This window comes from Eulemur rufifrons, chromosome 18 (genome assembly GCF_041146395.1).
Source record: "Eulemur rufifrons isolate Redbay chromosome 18, OSU_ERuf_1, whole genome shotgun sequence".
Lineage (NCBI taxonomy): Eukaryota > Metazoa > Chordata > Mammalia > Primates > Lemuridae > Eulemur > Eulemur rufifrons.
The window spans coordinates 30,008,617-30,028,296 of record NC_091000.1 but is presented as its reverse complement, the minus strand read 5'-3'; the positions used below and the strand labels follow the sequence as shown (position 1 = coordinate 30,028,296).

Sequence of the window (19,680 nt, the reverse complement as noted above, 5' to 3'; positions counted from 1 at the left end):
TTGTTACTGCCTCTGGGCAAAAAATACCTTGTCTTCTTAATCTCTTACTCTCTGAGATTGCCAGTGCTTATAATAGTGGCTGAATCATAATCAGTGCTTAATGCATGTTTGCTGGCCTTAAAACAGTGACTTAGACTTAATAGTAGCTATTTTGCTTTATTTCCTCATAACCATGCACTAAATCCAAAATTTCATTTAAAATAAATGAAAGGTCTAAATTATGTTAGCTGCTAAATGTAAGCACCCAAATTTCAGTGTCTTAGCACAAGGGAAGTTTATTTCTTGATCATTGTGGTAGGCAGAATTCTAAGATGGTACCTGAAATTACCACTCCATTGTGTACATCCCTGCATATCCCCGGGACTGTGAGATGGTGGCAGTCTCACTCCCGTGATTAGGTCGTATTATATGGCTCAGTTGACTCTAAGACAGGGAGATCATCAGAGGAAAGCTGGATCTAATCAGGTAAGCCTTTAAAAAAGAGTGGGTTCTTCCTGAAAACAGAAGTGCAAGAAAGATTTGATGCCAAGAAGATTCTCTATTGCTGGATCTGATGATGGAGGAGACCGCCTGGCAAGGGATGCAGGGGTGTGGCCTCTAGCAGTTTAGAGCAGCCTTCCAGGGACAGCCATCCAGAAAATGAGGACCTCACTTCTGGAGCTGCAAGAAACTGAATTCTGAGAACAGCCTAAGGGAACTTGGAATCGCATCTTTCTCTAGCAAAGCCTCTGAATGAGGATGCAGCCAGATGACACCTTGATTTCAAACTTGTGAGACCTGAGTGGAGAACACAGACATACCAGGCCTGGACTTCTGACCTACAGAATTGTTAATGAATAAGTGGATGTTATTATAACAGCTAAGTTTGTGATAATTTCTTATACACCAGTAGTAAACTAACACAAGCATTTAATAGTTTAATACTGGTGGTGATGGTTGGCAGATATCTTTCTGTTATGTGGTCATTTTAGGTCCCAGGTGCAGCTCTGGCATCACCTAAGGACTGGACTCCTCTACTTCTGGCCATTGGAAGAAGAAAGAGACGTTGGAGAGGGCACACTATATCCATTTCTGGAAAATCCAGCTTGGATGCCACAAACATCACTTGCTCATGCATTTCATTGGCAAGAACTAGTTACATGGCTACACTTGGGTGCAAGGGGTCCTAGAATATATAATCCTGACTGAGCAGCTTCCTTTCAGAAAATTCATATTATAGAAGGGGGCTAAACATTTCTGTTGCAGTCAGGTTTTCGTATGTTTGAATATTAAGGCAGTTATGTGTCTCATTCCAAGTAGAATAAGAAAATGTGATGATATTATATATTCTATTTTGAGATACATAGAGAAGTAGAGCAACCTTTGTATTATGAAAAAAAGAATGTTCTTTAATGACACAGTCATTATCAGAGACATTACCAGATGTGACAATATACTTGGAAGAGGATCTAGGCTGTCTCCCACCTCGAAGTGTTCCTACTTATAACCAACTCCTTTCCCTCTGCCTTCCAGCTGAGACTGTGGGAGGCTCCTCCTTCCTCACTTACAGAGAGGAGATGCGCTTGCATCAGGTCCAGGCACTGCCAGCCCCGTGTGCAGACTCAGGGCCGCGTGGCCTTTCTCCTTCTCTGGTCTGAATCCCCAACAAAGTCCTAGCGTGTCAGGCAGCCCCACTGTCTCATTCTCACATACTTGCTTCTAAAAAATGCAGCTATCCCCACCTTCAGGACAGCAACACTTGTGCTCTTTGTAACAAGACTGACTCATCTGAGGAGTGTTTCTTCCATGGATTTGAGCATTAAAGTACGATATTCAGCCACTACAGTGGGAGCCCAAGCCTCTTGCTGGGGAACAATTAAGGTCTGTGAAGTAGTCTATAGGGATTTGATGAAAGAATGAGTATAACTCACTATATATTACCTGGTTTTGTTTTGTTTTGTTTTGTTTTCAAGATAAGTTTAGTTAGTAAAATTTTGAACTTCTCAGGTTGATAAAGAAGGAAATCCATTTTACATGAGCCTTAAGAAACATTCAAGATGGAATACAGAACATGATTTTCTACATAGTCACTGCTATCAATTGCTCTGCCTTGCTTTATTTGGTATCATAAAAGTCTAGACAAAAGGAAGCTATAAGAACTTTAAATTTGCAGTAAGGAAGACATTCTTATGTTCCAGAAAGTGACAGGGAGGGGGATAGTGAAGAAAAATAAGGAGAAGAACTGCTGATAAGACCAAAAAAGGGAAAATGAATTCCTAAGGAAGGCTAGTAATTCTCAGGAGACATGACATTGTCCATGAACTGGAACATTCCAAATGCTACAGTGACAGCCGTTGCTTCATCCTCTCCTCATCAAGAGGTCTTATCTAAATCTGTTCAGAGTTTATTATTTTTCAGTGACTTATTACTCCCTTCCTCCCTGCCTCCCTGTCTCTCTGTCCCTGTCTTCCTCGGTCTTCCTTTCCTTCCTTCTTCTTTCTTTTCTCCTTCCTTTTATTCTCCTCTTCCCTCCTCATTTTCTCTCTTCCTCTCTCCCTCTCTTTCCCTCTTATTTTCTCTCTCCTTCCCTCTCTAGGTTAGGTGCTGTTCCACATGCTGAAAGGATGTAATACCACAACCTATGGGCTCTGTTATTAACCCCATGTTAAATAACTGACACAAAGGCTGAAAGGTGGCTTGAGAAGGGTAAATAACTCTCCCGAGCTGACTCAGAGGCAGAATTGGAATTACTGAAGGGGCTCTGATCATGTCATTCCTCTATTCAAATGCTTTCTCTGATTTCTTGTTGCTGGAATAAATAAATAAATGAAATCAAACTTCAATTCTATTAACATTATAGGTAGCCTTCTACAGCAAATGATCCCAACCTATTCCCCCAAACATACGTAACCCCAGCCACTTCCCTGCAGAGCCTGAATAGCGTCATCAGAATATTCACTCTTTCTGAAACACAGCTCATCTCTTAAAACTCTAGGACATGTGCTTGTTATGTAATACCCTGCTTGCTTTATCATTTCCTTCCTTGCCTAAAACTCCTACTCATCCTTAAAAACCCAGACTACCTCTTGTATGAAGCCTTTCCTGACACTCACAGGCTGAACTAGTTATTAGTGTAACCCATGTACCATAACCTTAGTAATATTGACCTTAAACATAGTTTTAGAACTATACATATATACTGATTAAATAGATGTTTCATAGGAAAATCTAATTTTATAGAATTTAGAATTAAAATCTAACTTTATAGAATATGGAATTTGGAATTGTCTTTCCGTTTTTTCTAAATCAGGAGCTCTGCTAGTGGCTTAAACATGCCTCAATATAGGAAAATGTGACACACATGTACTTGTATTATGTAAAGTGAAAGTGAAGTTTATTTTTTCTCCCACTGCCTCTCATTTTCTCTACACCACACATACACACACATGCACACACATACACTGGATATGGCAAACTAGTCCATGAATATCGTTAGGTTTTTTTTCACGTATACAACTTTGGGATAAAAAAATCTTCTTTTTCCTCTGTAGTTAATTCATATTTATGAGAAATAAGTGTTCTACTTAGAAAATTAAAATAACTTTAGTTTAATGGACCATGGTACAAGAATTTCAGAATTTTCCTATTTTTGTCTAACATTAAATCACATAGTTTTATATTTATACATGTACATGTATATTTAATCCTAATCAAGTATTTCATACAGTTGTAAATAAGTTGACCCTTACCAATTTCTGACTGTTTTTAAGACTTAGCTTGTAAATTCAAGCATATCTTTTTGGAAAATGTTATTAGGCTGTCAAATATTTTCTTAAAATAATGTATATATGCCCACACATATGTGAGTATGTGTTGCATGTGTGTGGACATTTATTCACTATATATATATATGGAGAGAGAGAATTCATATTTATATACACTGTATGTAGAGTCCACATATATACAGACTATATGGTCTACTGTAGCCTACTATTTATATGTGGTGTCTTCATCCTTTGAGGCCAGCTAATGACTTTCAGATAATGAGACTGAATGGTACATCTGGGCCAAAGAACGTTAATAAAGCTACCAAACTGCAAATGCTCTTAGCTAGTGGGCACTCTGTCATGCAATCCTGAGTTGATTGTGTTCTACAAATTGTGTTGTTTTCTCTGTTGGGATCTCTCCTGTCATTTATGTTGTGCTCTGGTGAACAATTTTGAGTTATAATGACTGACAAATTGTGCAAGAGAGATAGTGCTAGATCTATCATAAAGAAGCAAAGAAAGAGAGTTAAGGTAGAAGTTAAAATGCACATTTTACTATGGCTCAAAGCTTTTTTTCCAAGGAAATGGAAATTGTGTTAAAGATTAGCAGACCATTAGGGTCTGGATCAAATCTTTTGCCATTATTAGGATATCATAAGCATTCCTTCAACCTGGGAGAATTGCCCTGGTCTAGTCAGGTATGTCAGGACTGAAGGGATTTTAAGAGAAGTATAATTTGCTGCTGTGCCCCCAAAGGGATTTTTGTTAAAATGACCCCTTAAAATGTTGGTCCATTGAGTGCTTCTGGGCTGCCGTTCCCACATTCCTCTCTTCTCGCCCCGATGCTCTCCAGTTAAACAGGGTGTGCTTGTATATTGCTCTGTATTCATCTAACTTGTTTATCTCATGTTTATTTCAAATTAAGACATACTGGATTTACATTTGATGTTTTTTCTTGCTTTTACTACCTTTTCCTGAAGTGAAAAAGATAATCGTAGTTTTCTTTTTCATTTGAAACATTTTTTTCTTAAGACAATCGTAGAACCAGTAGCTGTGCATTAGAAGCAGAATATCTGGGGGCAGGGAGGATCACCAAAAGTTTGAAAAGGTCCCCGGGTGATTCTAATGCACAGCCAGGATTGAGAATCACCACTCAGTAGAAGATACATGTCTACTGATTATCTAAGGAGTCGATATTTCACTTGGAACCCTTTTATGTAAAGCTTCCCCAGATGATGGTTGTTTTACACTATTTCCCTTTCCCCAGTTGATAATTACTTTTCAAATGAATTCAAATGATGGTATCTGGTAATTTTGGCCCCAAATTTTCAAGTGGGGTGGGGTATCCTATAAGGAGTGTGGGTTTGGACACTCATTCAGAGAGTAAATATTTATTGAGCATGCATGGAATTTCTTTCCCTGCACCAACTCTTTCGTTTCCTTTGAATGTTGAATGAAGATTGCTTTTTTGGGAGACTAAAGGTGATCTTCCTAAATCCAGTATAGCTCTGTATTTGATAAGGAAGCGATGGGGTGATGATTCAGGCAACTCTGCCTCCTTAGAGAAATCAGGAAGTTTAGGAATAACAATACAGTGACATTGTGGGCAGCAGGTGTTGCACAGGTAACTTTTTAATGATTAACACAGAGTCTAGATTGACACCAGATGAATGAAATTGAAACCAAGCACCTGTTTGAAGCTTCTGCACTAATTTCTATTCCAAAGTCATATAGAAAATGTTTTGTTTTTCTCCATAGGTTCGAACCAGTGTCCTACCTGAACATAAGGATCCCCCGCCAGAAGGTGGGGTAAGTGTTTCGTATGTTTCCAAAAGACACACGCATTGCTTCTAAATTAATCCTTTGGATTTTCTCTGGCCTCCTGCCTGGTAGCTGACAAATGAAATTGAGTTAAATTAACAGGGTGTGACTATTTGAGGAGGCACTGTCATGTATTTTCTGAATTGCATGGAATTCATTCCTTGTCTCCTGAAAAATCATCTGCAAATGAATTCATATTTAGTTCAGCTTGCTAGAGAGGAGCCTAGACATTACCCTGCAGGTAGCTGAATTACAATTCAGAGCCAACATTCCTGGACCAACAGGAGGCTAGGGAAATTACAGATGTGATCTCTACCGCTTCAGGAAAGGGGAAGAGAACCAGCCATAGAACTGCGATGTCTTCTGCTTCCTGCCGCTTAAATACTGTAATGAAGGTCAAAAGAGAGGCTGCCACCACTGTTCAGGCCATTGGTGGAAAATCCTTCTGAGGTTTTCCTGCTGCATCTGAACATCACATTTCCAGGCTTCAGAAGTTGGAAGAAGAGCAAGAGGGTACTGGGTGCTTTCTGCTTAGACAAGGCTAGAGTGGCCAGTGGCAGCTCCTAAAAGATATAGCTCAGCAGGCTGAATCCCTGAAATCTGTGTGTTCAGAGAGGTGGAAAAAGTCTGGAAGTAAATTGGGTCTAAGAAGCCCTGGGGCTGAGCCAACTGAAAGCGCTATTTGAAATATCCCTGAAAGCCTACAGGGCACTTGACAACCTTCTTCCAGTTGGTGTGTGGAGCCCGACCCTAGGTGCTGCTCATTTTCTCATTGACAGCAGCCACTTTGCAAACCTGCAGAGGGAGTGCTCCAAAAATATGCACCGAAGTGTGCGTTGAGTGGACTGAGCAGAATGTCGGCTAGCTCTGCATTTGGTGGTGCAGAAGAAGGAGAAGCCTAGTGTGTGCTTGCTCTCTCATGCCCAACACAAACTTCCTGCCTCTTTCTGGGGAGAGATTAAGTAACTCCTCTGATACAAGTGAACCTTTACACTTTGTCTTCTGCCTGGCCCTTCCACCTCTTGTGTCACTTCCACCTCTGCTGTCACTTCCACTACCAGTCTCTGTGCTCAGACTACACAGGCCCTCAGAGGGCTCAGCAGGTCCTCCCCAGCCTCAGGCCTGCACAGACACAGGCACAAGCCCGCTCTTGGCCTGGGCTGCTGCTCCCTGCTGGCTCCCTCCCCTGCTCAGGGCTCAGCTCCCTGTTGGCCTCCACTGCTTTCACCTCCCGCACCCCTGCAGACTAGATTCTTGTCCTCCAGGGCACGCTCTCATGCTCTCATCACACCCTTTAAACTGCCTCGTGAAACGCTGAGACCCTTTAAAATGTGCAGCCATTAATATGGCTAATATGTTATTTTACCAAGCTGTTCCATTTATTTATTGAGACTCAAGAAGGATGAGCTGGTTTCATTTTTTTCTCCTCTAAGTTCCATTCTCCCAACTACTCCTGTGTTGAATCCCCCTTGCCTGAAGCTTTAATGATATCTTGGCCTGTGTAAATCTCTCCAAACAAACAAAAAAAAAAAAAAAACTCACAGGTTCTTGGGAATCCATCTTACTCATTTTAAACCTTGAGTCTCTTCGATTTTATTTTCTGTCACCTCTTCCTCCCACCATTTCCCACTACTGGCTAGATTTTCTGTGACTCTAGCAATGTGCAGTCGTGGGGGAAGAAACATGATCTGAATCCCACGCGTGTCCTGCCATTTCCTCTTCTTGTTACTCAGCTGGTGTGGCGAGAAGGAAGAGAGGCAAACAGAGGTGCATTCTGTGTTTGCCCACAGAGAGAGGGCGAGGTTTCCTTTCTCTTGGATTTGATGCTTCTCAGGCTAATGCCACCCCACCTACCAGAGTGCTGTGTGTGGCAGATGTAGGAATTGTTGACTTTCTTGTGGGGCACACGTGTAGATATTTCTGGGGGGCTTGTCAGGTCCTCCCCAAGGCATATTTCCGTACCATGGAGGTTCTGGTTCTGGACCGACCTCTTCCACTGCCCACCTGCACCCTACACGCCGTTGCTGTGAAATCCACTGTTCAAGCTTATGACTCCAGCCACTTTCTGTGCTATGTCCTTGTTGCATGTGAAACTCACATGTATTTGCCATGCCATATGGAAGAAATGCAGGCTGCTGCACTGTGTGTGCTTCCGCTCTCAGCTCAGCTGTCTTTCTGCTGACCCTTTCTGTAAGCCCCAGCAGCCTCAAGTACTAGGTAGCAATCACTGGTTCTCAGAGAAGAGAACAGACCTGGGTGGAGGGAAAGATGGTTTGGACACCTCCAAGCTTTGTAAGTGAGTCTTTGGTAACTGACCCCTTGGCTTTGGCTTTGGGCACAAAGATGTCTTCCTGGGGGATGATTAAGTGAGAGCTAGTATACCTTCCAGGATGCTGACCTCCCCTCTCTTCCAGCCTTACCTTTATATTAACTGGGTGGGGTGTGTCATGATTACTTATGGGCCAGCATCTCTCAACTGGCTCCCCATTAAGCATCATAGTGAGATTGCTGGCCCCAAACACGGGCACTTCTCTGAACTCATGGTGGGGTGCATTTAGTATATTGTGTCTTTATCTTGTGTCTATAATTCCTGGACCAAAAGAGAAATCTCAGTTGACATTCCGTGACTTGCCTATTGTAGCAATTAGGAATGCATTTCAAGGCAAGTAACCTGATAAACTGTGGCTTAAAAGTAATTAAGAAGTTTGTTTGTTTGTTTGCTTTTCATGTTATAAGAAGGCCTGGGAAAATTGTTCAGGGCTGCAGCTACTCAAAAATGACTTCAAGCAGCCAGACTCCGTCCATCTTCCCCCTCCTCCTCGCTTAGAGTATTGCACAGTCTGGCCACTGCATCTCCAGATATCACATTCCAGGTCAAGTGAAGAGTAAAGGACAAGAAGCTCAGATTAGCTGACCTGTTCCTTCAATTCTGGAAGACAATAACTTTCTGGGAAATCTTGGTTAGCTGCCACTCACTTGTCACTGGGAAGACCTGAGCCCCTAGCTAGAGAGGATTCCCCATTTAAACAAAATCAACGTGCTATTAGCAATGAAAATTGGGCAGAATGGGTATTTGGTAGGCAATTAGCAATGTCTCCACACTCCTGCTTGATGTTACACTCCATGATAGCCAAGCCCTGTTTATTTCGTTCACTCTAATATTCCTAGCTTTGTGCCTGGAAATTAGCCAATATGTGATATATGCATTGAATGAATCAAGAAGCATGCCATGATTTTGTCTTGCCAATTGTTTTATATTTTTTAGAACCACCAGAAAAAAAAAAAGTAGCAGAAGTCTAGAAATTATTACATTAATACAATAATAATATAGTAAAAATCTAGCACATTTTATGACCCATCAGAACTCAATAAAATGGCAAATGTGACTTTAGAACTAAATTTCAAGCATAGTATGAATGAGCCTAAAAGGAAACAAGTCAGCATGTCCTGGCTTCCTAATATCCTCAGACTATATGTTACTTTTGATAGGGAAGAGTTAACACATCGCGAGCACCTATGGAGTACCACTAGTTAATATATATACTATTAGTTAATCCTCACAATATTTCTTTGGACACTGCAAAATAGGTCTGAGAGTTTAAGCTCTTGGCCAAGGACATATAGCTAGCAGTGGCTCTCTCATTGCAACATGCTAAGGACTCTAGTCTTTAAGTACTCTAATTTAAAAAAAAGACCTGAAATGTTTTTTACTGTGAATCTTTCAAATATCTTACATATATTTCTATACATTCCTAAACAGCATTTACTGGATACATTCAAATATATTCTTGATGACTTAGTCAAGCAGATACCAATATGTGCTCTTAGACCTTTTGAGCTACATTTGCAGTAAAGATACAATTTTATAGTAAATGACTTTTCCTTAAAGTGCTTTTTAATGTTTTCTTGGGCTACTCACAAGCTTTTTATAGATTTCCTCACAATTATTTTTTTCTTTTTGATGTCACTTTTAATGTTGATAGTTCATGTATTCTCTTTCTCTTCCTATGCGGTGGGAAACAATGTAACCATATCTGTTATGGTTGACTATGTAAAAAGGCCTGCCTATAAGTTATGTGTATGAGATGTTGTGTATCAGCCTTATGATATGAACTTCAGCTGTCCAAAGACCTTCTGAAATTTCCATCATAGTTCCTGTATATAGTTTTATGAGAATGGCCCCACTTTTCCCCACTCTGTTTGCTATTACTTTCCAGCCAGGTGAGTGAATGAAATCGTGCATCAAGCAATTTAATGATTATCTGCTTTGGGGTTCTTGCACCAGAATAATAACTGTGAGTGTTCCCTTGTCATGAGCAGGCAAGAAAGGTTAGAGCTGCACGTTGTGCAGGCAGAAAAGCTGTCAGAAGGAAAGAATTGCCACCTGTCCTGGAAATGAGGCACAGCGTGGTGGGGATGAAAGAACGCTGGACAGAGAAACAAGAAACCTGGGCTCTAATTTGGCCTCTGCATACTAACTAGTTCTGTGACATGTGTAATCCACTTCACTCTCAGGGGCCCCAATTCCTTCATCTACAGATTAGCAATGCCTTAACAATCCTTAGGGTTCTTTTGACATTCCACACGATCTAATACAAGTTTGTGCTATAAGGAATCATAGCTAACATTTTCTCCATAATAACAACTATACAGAACTTTAAAACCTTTGTATCTTTTTTTAATATTTTATTTAGAATTTCTTCTAATTTGTATTTTCCCTAAATCTAATTTTTATTTTTAAATGAATATGTTTCTTTTTGTATTGCTAGCATTTCTCATAGACTTCTTCTTCTTTTTCTTTTTTTTTTAATACTTTGCCTTTTCCAAAGGGTATTTAATCTGTATATCAGATACATTTAAGGTTCTGACTTGTGAATGTATCACTTTAATCACTATGCAAGCTAATATTTATGGCATGATTTCCTATTTTCATGGCAATGTACTGGATGATTTGCCTGAATTACTTTGATTCTTATAACAGTAACTATGAGAAAGGTACAGTTATCATATGTAATTTTTTTTCAGGCAGAAACTAAGATCTAGAGTAGTGGAGTGACTTGTCCAAGAGCACAGACTTCATCAGAGAGAAGACAGGAAACAAGAGCTGACCAGGCCTATCAGTGGGGGGTGAGCCTGGGGGCTGGGAAATTGTCCAGGTTTCCATTTTTGGACAATAATTCAGGGCCACATTCAGACCTCTGGGCTCCAATTCTATTGAGGCTTTACTTTTTTTGTTTGTATTTATTTCCTCCGATAGAAACAGCACCAGAGAAGATATGGAAACTTTGCCCCTTGAATTATATTTGAAATACAAAAAAGAAAAATTTAAAGAAGTTCTTTTAAATTCTATGGTTATGATTACAGTGACAGCAAAGATAAAATAGATGTACGTTAAGGTATTCTTTTACATTAGCGTCATGTGGTATAGAGAAGACTTTTATAATTCATTCTGTCACTCTGTGTTCAGTGAATATCCACATAGATAGATTATTTCTTTTCTACCTTCAAGGGTTGGAGGACCCTATTTTTATTTATATCGAGGTAAACAAATAAAAACCTGCTAGAAAGTAAACACATAGGAAATTCCATTGTTGGGTGTTGCAAGGTAAAACAAATATAGGTTGTCTTTAAATGTTTGGATTGTATTAATGCACTTTATGCAACATGTAGTCCCAATGTACAATTACGTTAGAATAAATAACATTTATACTTAAATAACACCTCTTCTGTTTTGACAAGATTTCGTAACGTAATGCTTTGGTGCCATTACCAAATTGATTTTCAACAGATTATATTATTTCTGTAAGTGCTCTCATCATCCTTTGAGATCAAGCATGTGGCTGACAGTCGCGGTGGCAAAGCCTGACTCATGGGCATTGTTCTTGGCACACTGCGTGCACTCACGGTGGAGCCCCCTGTGCCAGACACTGGGCTTGGCCAGGAGATGGACAAGCCAAGGTCCTGCTTCCGCAGGAGTTCCTGCTCTGGTGGACAGAAGAAGCATTCAGTAGCTTGTGGTCATAAATTTTACTTGCAGCTGTGCCTTATGGTGTGTCTGTAGCTTATGTCCGAAAATAGCGACTCCACCTGTCTCTAGTTGCCACAGTCTAGTCTTGGGTGTTTGCTGCTTTTATTGATGACAAGACTGCAATAATCTCATGACACTGTAGTTTGGTTTATTAATTCTAAAATCATCCACATCTAAAAACATCTCAAAAGGCAAACAGAGAATAATTTGGAATTTTAGGGCATCGTGAAATTTATGATTGGTTAAGAGGTTTTTTTTTTGAGTGCGAGTAATGAGTGAGAGGTGGGAATTTAAATTAAAAACACTGATTATCAGTGAAAGGGAAAGTGAGATAGCTCTTTAAAATATAAAGTGCTAAATTGAAATTCACTACAACAGTATATAATCTGCACACCAGAAAATTGTTCTGATTTTCTACATTTAAGTGAATTACAATAGTTTATAAATAACTGAAGAAGCATTTCTCCTATATCTGTAATAATAGAATAACTTACTTGAAAGCTAGTGCCTATGCCATTCATTTGTTCATTGGCAGTCTGTATTTATCACGTGCCTAGTGTGTGCTAGGCAGTGGGGGCTTATCAAAAAACAAAATAAAGCTCCTCTGGGGCTTCAATTCTCTATTGTTCTTTTTAAAGGGCTACAAAACAATTAAATATATAATATATCAGGTGGTAAGTGCCAGTGGAGAGAAATAATAAAACAGGGTAAGGAATAGAGAATAACAGAATGTCTATGTGGGAAAGGAGTCGTCTTTTATAGAGGGATGTTCTAGGGGCATCTCTGATGAGGTGACATAAGTGCTTTTGTTCAGTGGCTTCTCTCCTGGGCTCTCTCTGTTCCTTGCTGAAAAGTCACCCTAATTTCTATGTGCCCTGTTCACATAGCTGCTGAATTTCCTTCCCTGCTTTGATCCACTCTCACTTCATCACTCATGGATATAGCATCAGAGCTTGTTTTCATACATCCTCTATTTTTGTCTAATGTTCTTCACCTAATAATTTAATCTCAGATTTTTCAGACTTTGGTAACTGGATATTTAAACTAGCTCTTTGAGTTTCAAGTTGATTTGGGGTTTATCGTTAATAACGTAGAAGCATCTCCAACTTTAGAACGGAATTGTATTTTCAAATGTTTGACTTTAACCTTTTAGAACCAGCTCTTCTAAATTAGAGTTTTGCAAAGAGGGAGAAAAATTCTGACCTGAAGCTTTTTCCCCCTATGCCCAAAATTACTCAGTGTGGAACAATTTCCTATTTACTTCTAAAAAGATCCAATTGACCTCAGCCTCCTTAAGTCCAGCCCCTCATTCTAGTGCAGCCCAGCAGCAGACCTGTGATAAGAGAATGTTCTGGAAGAAGTTGCATTGACTTCTTGTAGAGTATTACATTGTGTTAGACAGCAGAGGCCTAGGTAATAATAGGTGTTTGATATTTTCGTGTTTACTCCTTGACCTTAAAGTAAGTAAATGAAAAATCTTATTTATGTTATTTATACCATGGTATTGTGACTTTTAGATCAGAAGTATCCAGGGATATTAAAAAGAGATGAAAGAATTTTTTTTTATCCTAGAAAAGAAAAAAAAAAACAATTTGGTGTATTATTCTTTACACTGAGTCAAAAAAAAAAAAGTAGAAAGCAGATATTCATAGTCCACACCCAGTATAATAGGCTAAAAAAGCAATTTTAGAAAATGTAACTGAATAAGTACCACTCATTTTTGTGTATTGTAATGAAATTGCCCCATGCTAGTAAAGAAATAACAAAGGAAACAAATGCTTTTAAATGTTGCCGTGATGGGAGAGAAATATAGCATTTCTATTTATAACTTGTACAGAGTCCCACATAAAAATAGCTCTAACTAACAGATTTGCTCATATCTGGAATACAAATTGTGGCTGCCAGTGATTTGAGGAATTCTGATAAGAAAAACGACAGCGTTGGTAAATATCGAAAATTTATCATTTTTTTCTTTTACCTCAGTTTTGATATGTGGAGAAAATTATAATTAGTGGCAAAGTCCTGGCTGTTGTCATTTTACATCTTGTTATTTTCTAGGCTATTGATCACTTTGTTTTTAATGAGCATGATACGTTTTCACCTCTCAACCCTAGCCCAGGAGGTGGATATGTTAGGAAGAATTGTATCTCTGTCAGTGAAATATTTGTCAGGCTAATAGATTTAATATTTCATTTTTCAACAAAAGTATTAAGATCCTCAGAAAGTTAATGAAAACCATTCTTTTTTCTCTCATTTTCAGAGAAGCTTCTTGGGCTATGCCAGTTTTAAAGTGGGGGAGCTACTGAAGTCAAAGGAGCAACTGCTGGCCCTGAGCCTGAGGTGGGTCTCTTGGTTTGTAGAAACTGTGGGAGTTAATAAGCCATGATATTTATTGATGGCCAGGGTGGTTGAAAGTCACAATTATTGCAGATGTTAGATGCCAACTCTCAAATAGCTTATGTTCTCCATAACTGCAACAAGTTATAGTGAAACAGAAATTATTCAAGTTCACATTCAGGTTCAGGTTTCAGCTTATGAAATGTTATTAGTCCTTGTAGGTAAAACAATATTACATTTATCATTAAAGTGATGAAATTCTTTGAAAGTAAGAAAGGAAATATGAATTATGATCATGCTATTAAATAATTTTTCTATTACTTATCAAAATACTTTTTAAATCAAGTAAGTTTCTAGGTTGGAAATATGTTAGAGGCAATATGGTAGCTTTTTGATGATAGAAAGTAAGGAGCTTATTCTTTTTTCAGCCTATTTTGTTGTCACACTCTTAATCATGAAACACTTATAAGTTAAAACAAACTCACTGAAACAGACAATAGATCACAGCTAATTCTGAGATGAGTACAATTTGTTTTGATATAGGTGGTGAAACAAGAATCTTTAGGACGTTGCAGAGCATTTTAATACTGAAAAGGATATTAAATAGGATAAATATTTCTTTTTAAATTCATAATAAATTTGAAGACAATACTCTGCTGTTTTCTGTATAATAACTTGTATAATTATATATACATAGGGAATACTATCTTGCAATATTTGTATAGTATGAATGAATATAAAAATTATATAGAACATTATTTGTAAATATTAAGAAGGTCTAATTTTGATGAAACATAGAGACCACTTTCAGGAAACCAGACAATGTCTCCAGTGTGTCCAGTTTCCCTCCAAGGACCCACTTACAGCTAACAATTAATTTTAATAAAGATACTGTGGCTTATGCTAGACTTTGTGCTCCTGGCTTTCTCTTTTTCTGATTTTTCTTGATCCTTATAGCTCTGCATTTGATTTGCTAGTATAAGATAATTTAACATAAGCAACACTCCAAGTAGAGAAACGAGTGTTGGTGGGTTCTAATGAGGCTGCCGTCTCCTCTCCAGCTTTGTTTAGGTCCTGCGTCTTAAACATCTGGTGTTGGTGTTGATACACTTTGTTTGGGAAAACATATAAAAATCTTTAGAGTTTTTTGATGTTATTCCCAATAAAATTTTGCCGCTGTTATTATTTTCAGTTTGAAGTATAAAAGGGCCAGCTGAAAAGGCTGGCTATCAGTGTCACTGATACCCTAGAAAATATCATCATTCCAGCATGACCCATTGGATCTGACCTACATGCCCTGGATTCATGATATGAGATGGTAAACATTGAACTAACTTAGGCTACTGGCAGTCCACGTGTTTTCTAGGTCAGATGCATAGCACTTTCTTCCTCATCTTGCTGACTCACAAACCACAGTATCGATTATATCATAATGGTCATTAACATCAGCAGTATGCTACACAGTGGTGCAACATTTAGAGATTGGTTTGAAACAGAAATCAGAGGACCAGAAAGTCTTAGTGAACTGAAAATTAGTAAACACACAGAGTACCTTAGAGAGAATGTAAAATCAGAGAAGGATCAAGCTTAGAGTACTACCACTGTTGGAAGGAAAAAGGAATATATAAATTTCTGATTTAGATAACAGCAAGACAAATTGCTAGTTTTAATTTGAATACCCCTGATTCCTAGTCATTTGATCTTGATTGTATAAAAGGAGAAAAAAATTAACAAAATATTTGAGTTTTCTCAAAAAATAATTTTAGAAAACAGTTTTGAAATGGCTAGGTTATGATTTCTACCCCTTTTGTGCTTTGCCAAATGTGTGGTTTTCTCGCCCTGTGAACCAGACAGATTATAGATTTATCATAGCCTTTTGATTTCTGGTACATGTTGTTTTTTATTTCTGATGTAATTTATCTTCCTTCCACTGACTGTCTCTGAGGTATTGAGTTGGAAGAACATTAGGTCAGGGGTAAGAAGCATTTTTGTTTTATTTTGTTTTATTTAATATTCCTATGCACTGATTATTTCTGACTTTTTTGCCTTTTGTATTCTGGTTGTTAATTTTAAAGCAATTTAATTTTCAGATTTCTGTAAAACAAATTAATAGGAAAAAAAAGATCATATTCATAGGCACCATTCTTTCATGGGGAAGTTCCTTTTCTTCCTAGTGTGTTTTAGCTTCCTCCAAATCTTACGATTCTGCTTGTGCTCACTACCCCTTTCGGGGCTTCTTAGCAGATGATTCCAATTTTAAACTCTCAAACTGGTTCCACAGAGCACCATAGTATAATGTGGTTTCTGTGTCATATGTGCTTTGAACTTTGAGATATTTTTTTCCTACAGAAAATTTAAAGGGGCAAGAAGTGCACATCTAATTTATAGATGTAGGCTCAAATTCCCAATTTATGATAATGACTTCCTTATATTTTTGTGGATGCTAAAGGTAAACCTGTTAGCAAGAATTTATTTCTGGATGGAATCAATCTGAATTAGTAAATATGATATTGTGTGTTTTTGAAGATGTAAAATTTATTTGCATGTGTTGGGGAAAATGCATGCAATATATAAAGTGGTTTCTACTCATATAATATAAACTCATTGAAATGCCTGGTTTCCTATGTTGATGAGTGTTCTAGCATCCCAAATGGATTAGGTATCTTTATTTAGTATTAACCCCTTTACCTTTATATTGCATCCACTTTGTTTTCCTACATTACCTTTGGTAGTTCCTAAGACCACTGCCTTTTTTTGTTTTTTAAGACTGAGTGGGTCTGTGGAAACTTCTGACTTCTTTTATATCTCAATTATATTTTCTGTTTTTGTTCTCTAGCACATTACTGTATAATCCTGACTTCTATACTATAATGTAAACAAGGCAGAGCTCTTATAGAGTATTATAATTTTAGAAATGAAAGATACTTACTGGGTAATTTTAGAATAATGATGATAATGATAAGAAGAAGAAGAGGATGAGGAAGAGGAAGAAGAAACCACTGTGTGCTTTATGCTCTAAGTATATTAGAGATGTCTCATTGACCCTTAACAAACTAGCTTATGATGTTGTTATTATTTTATCCATTTCATAAAACAAAAAACAGAGGTATTGAAAGTAGCAGTTAAATAATTTGTGCAAAGTTATGATGCTCTTGGATGGGAAAGGCAAGGTGTGACACCACCCCACATTTTTCACTGCAAAGCCCATGATTTTAACGATCCACATCTTGTCTCCTTCAAGAAAGGGGAAAGCTGAGAACCAGTTGACATGCACGCTACATGTCATGTAACTTACTCATGGCAGAGCAAAGCCAGGACTCAGGTCCAGGACCACTTGTTCACAGTTTCTTTCATGTTTGATCTCACCACAGTGCCTGGTCTTACTACAGTAGATGATGACTAAATAACTGTTAACATGCCATGGAGAACTCAGGAATGTCAATCATGAGGGCAGAAGGTGGGAAACAGCCTATTAGTTTAAGGAGTATTAGAGACAGAGAAACCTATGGAGTATGTTCTCACCCTGAGTCATGACGTTATTAGGACTTGGACCCGGCTTGCTGCCCAAGCACCTGGCAGTATTTGCTCTACCAACCTGACATGAATCTCTTGGGACCATATAAACAGAACTTTGGAACATCATAATACTATCTTATGACTTAATGATTTAATAACAGAATGGAAAAGTTAGTCTTTGTCTCTGGGAATAGTGCTAGCAGTCAGGGAAAACAATTACATTGCTCTTAAAGTATGTAAACAACTACAAATGTAAAACAACAACAGCAACAAGAAGCAACAAAAAAAGTAAAACTTCTTTCCTGAGAGATCTTTCCCAGAGGGACAGAGACAGATGGAAGTGTTTCAGTCTTGTCTGGGCTTTGCTGTATGCCCCCTCACAGTGTAAGGGCTCATTCGGTGCTCATTCGTTCAGCAAGCGTTTTGCTAAGAATTTTTCATATGCTGAGTACAGGAGTAGTGTCTTCAGAAAATTTAAAAAATGGCAACAGAGTTAATATTTTGCAGTTGATGTCATCAATAACATATTTAATGAAAAATCTCCTTATTTATTGGCATCTACAAGAATGCAAGGACTATGTTAGGCACCTTGTATACATTATCTTATTTAATTCATGCAGCACGATCATCTCTGTTTTATAGCAACTTGACTAGGATCCTACAGATGGTGATTGTATAAGTAGGATTAGAACTTAGTTTGGTCTGACTCCAAAGCCTGTTCTGTTTTTATTCTACTACCTAGTAGAAGGCTCAAGATGTAATAAAATCTTTACTTCCTTCTCTGTTTTATAGTCTACCCTTTGGAGAGTTTTAGGGGTCTCAGTTATTTTTTTCTTAATGCTTTACTTTAAAATTCAATTTTATATGCCTACAGCATAGCAGAGGTTAAATAATTATTTGTTGGGATTTTGATTTACCACGGTGGCTTCCTTATATTTTTATGGATACTAAATGTAAACCTGGTACCAAGAATTTAATTCTGGGTGTAATCATCTAAATTAGTAAATATAATGCAGCCTAAGCATTAAAATATATTTGAGACAAGTAACTTTCAGAGCAATGGTGAGTGATAGGTTTTCTGCTTGAAAAGCTGGAAACCTTATTTAGAATTTGCAATTATTTCATACAGGCCACTTTACCTTGAGCCTTTACCTTGTCACAGAAACTTTCAGCTCATCTTAACAAGTGCTCTATTATTTCTTTTGTGTCCTTCTACACTTAAACACCCCCAATTAAGCAAACACTTATATCATTTTACCATGGTTGGATATGATAAAATGTTTTCTCAAAAACAGATGTGCAAGCATTTATTCATACAAGGAAAATTTGTTTTCTTTCCGTTTATTACTTATGCCACGTTTGCAATAGTGCTTTTATGGAACAAATAACATAGACACTGATTGACCTTAAACGGACATATGCTGTCATGTTTTATAATATATAGATGTATGGGAAAGGCTACGAAAGAGAAAACATTCAACTTCTACTGTTTATTTTTAAATTTTTCCTATTTTATGTAGCATTTATATGTGTACATATGCATGCATATACACACATATATATCATCGATTGTGTAGATGGATATGTGTGTGTACCTTATTTTGCTTTCTCACAAACATGAATACTTATTGTCAATTTTTGTTAAATGTGCTTAGAAGAAGGTAAGATCCAAATTGTGAGCATTTTAAGTTTTAATTTTTGGTGATTTGCTTAATTTAATCTCCTTAGACACATACACACACACACACACACACACACGCACACACACAGAGTTCTATTTTGTTGTTTTTGTAAAAAAAAAAAAAAGAAAAAAAGAAAGAAAGAGACCTACAATTTTAAACTTAATCTCCCAAAGGAATGTTCTTGAGAGCTGAAAAAAAGATGAAATTGTTAGTAGCATCTCATAGGTTGGGATGCCAGACATGTTCTATATGCCACGGGGCAGTGGATCAGAATAAGTTTGTTCCTGGAATCCTACAAGTGGGTCTGAATCCCCAAAATGACATGAGAACAACCCTGTCCATAAATTGACAATAGGGTTTTTTTTTAATTTATTTTTATTTTTTTGAGACAGAGTCTCACTTTGTTGCTCGGGCTAGAGTGCCGTGGCATCAGCCCAACTCACAGCAACCTCAAACTCCTGGGCTTAAGCAATCCTTCTGCCTCAGCCTCCCGAGTAGCTGGGACTACAGGCATGCACCACCATGCCTGGCTAATTTTTTTCCTCTATAT

The 19,680-nt window shown here is 37.9% G+C and overlaps 1 protein-coding gene across 6 annotated transcripts in view; it reads left to right on the top strand.

Annotated features, from left to right (window-relative positions):
* INPP4B (inositol polyphosphate-4-phosphatase type II B) overlaps window positions 1–19,680 on the top strand; it is a 336,633-nt gene that overhangs the window by 96,955 nt on the left and 219,998 nt on the right. For 4 of the 6 annotated variants that reach the window (XM_069492955.1, XM_069492951.1, XM_069492954.1 and 1 more), the window contains exons 5-6: window positions 5,505–5,555; window positions 13,856–13,935. In XM_069492955.1, coding sequence (XP_069349056.1) covers window positions 5,505–5,555; window positions 13,856–13,935 — 131 coding nt within the window. Of the gene's footprint in view, window positions 1–5,504; window positions 5,556–13,471; window positions 13,539–13,583; window positions 13,718–13,855; window positions 13,936–19,680 lie in introns of those variants that run through there. The other 2 variants (XM_069492953.1, XM_069492952.1) reach the window with 2 other exon arrangements.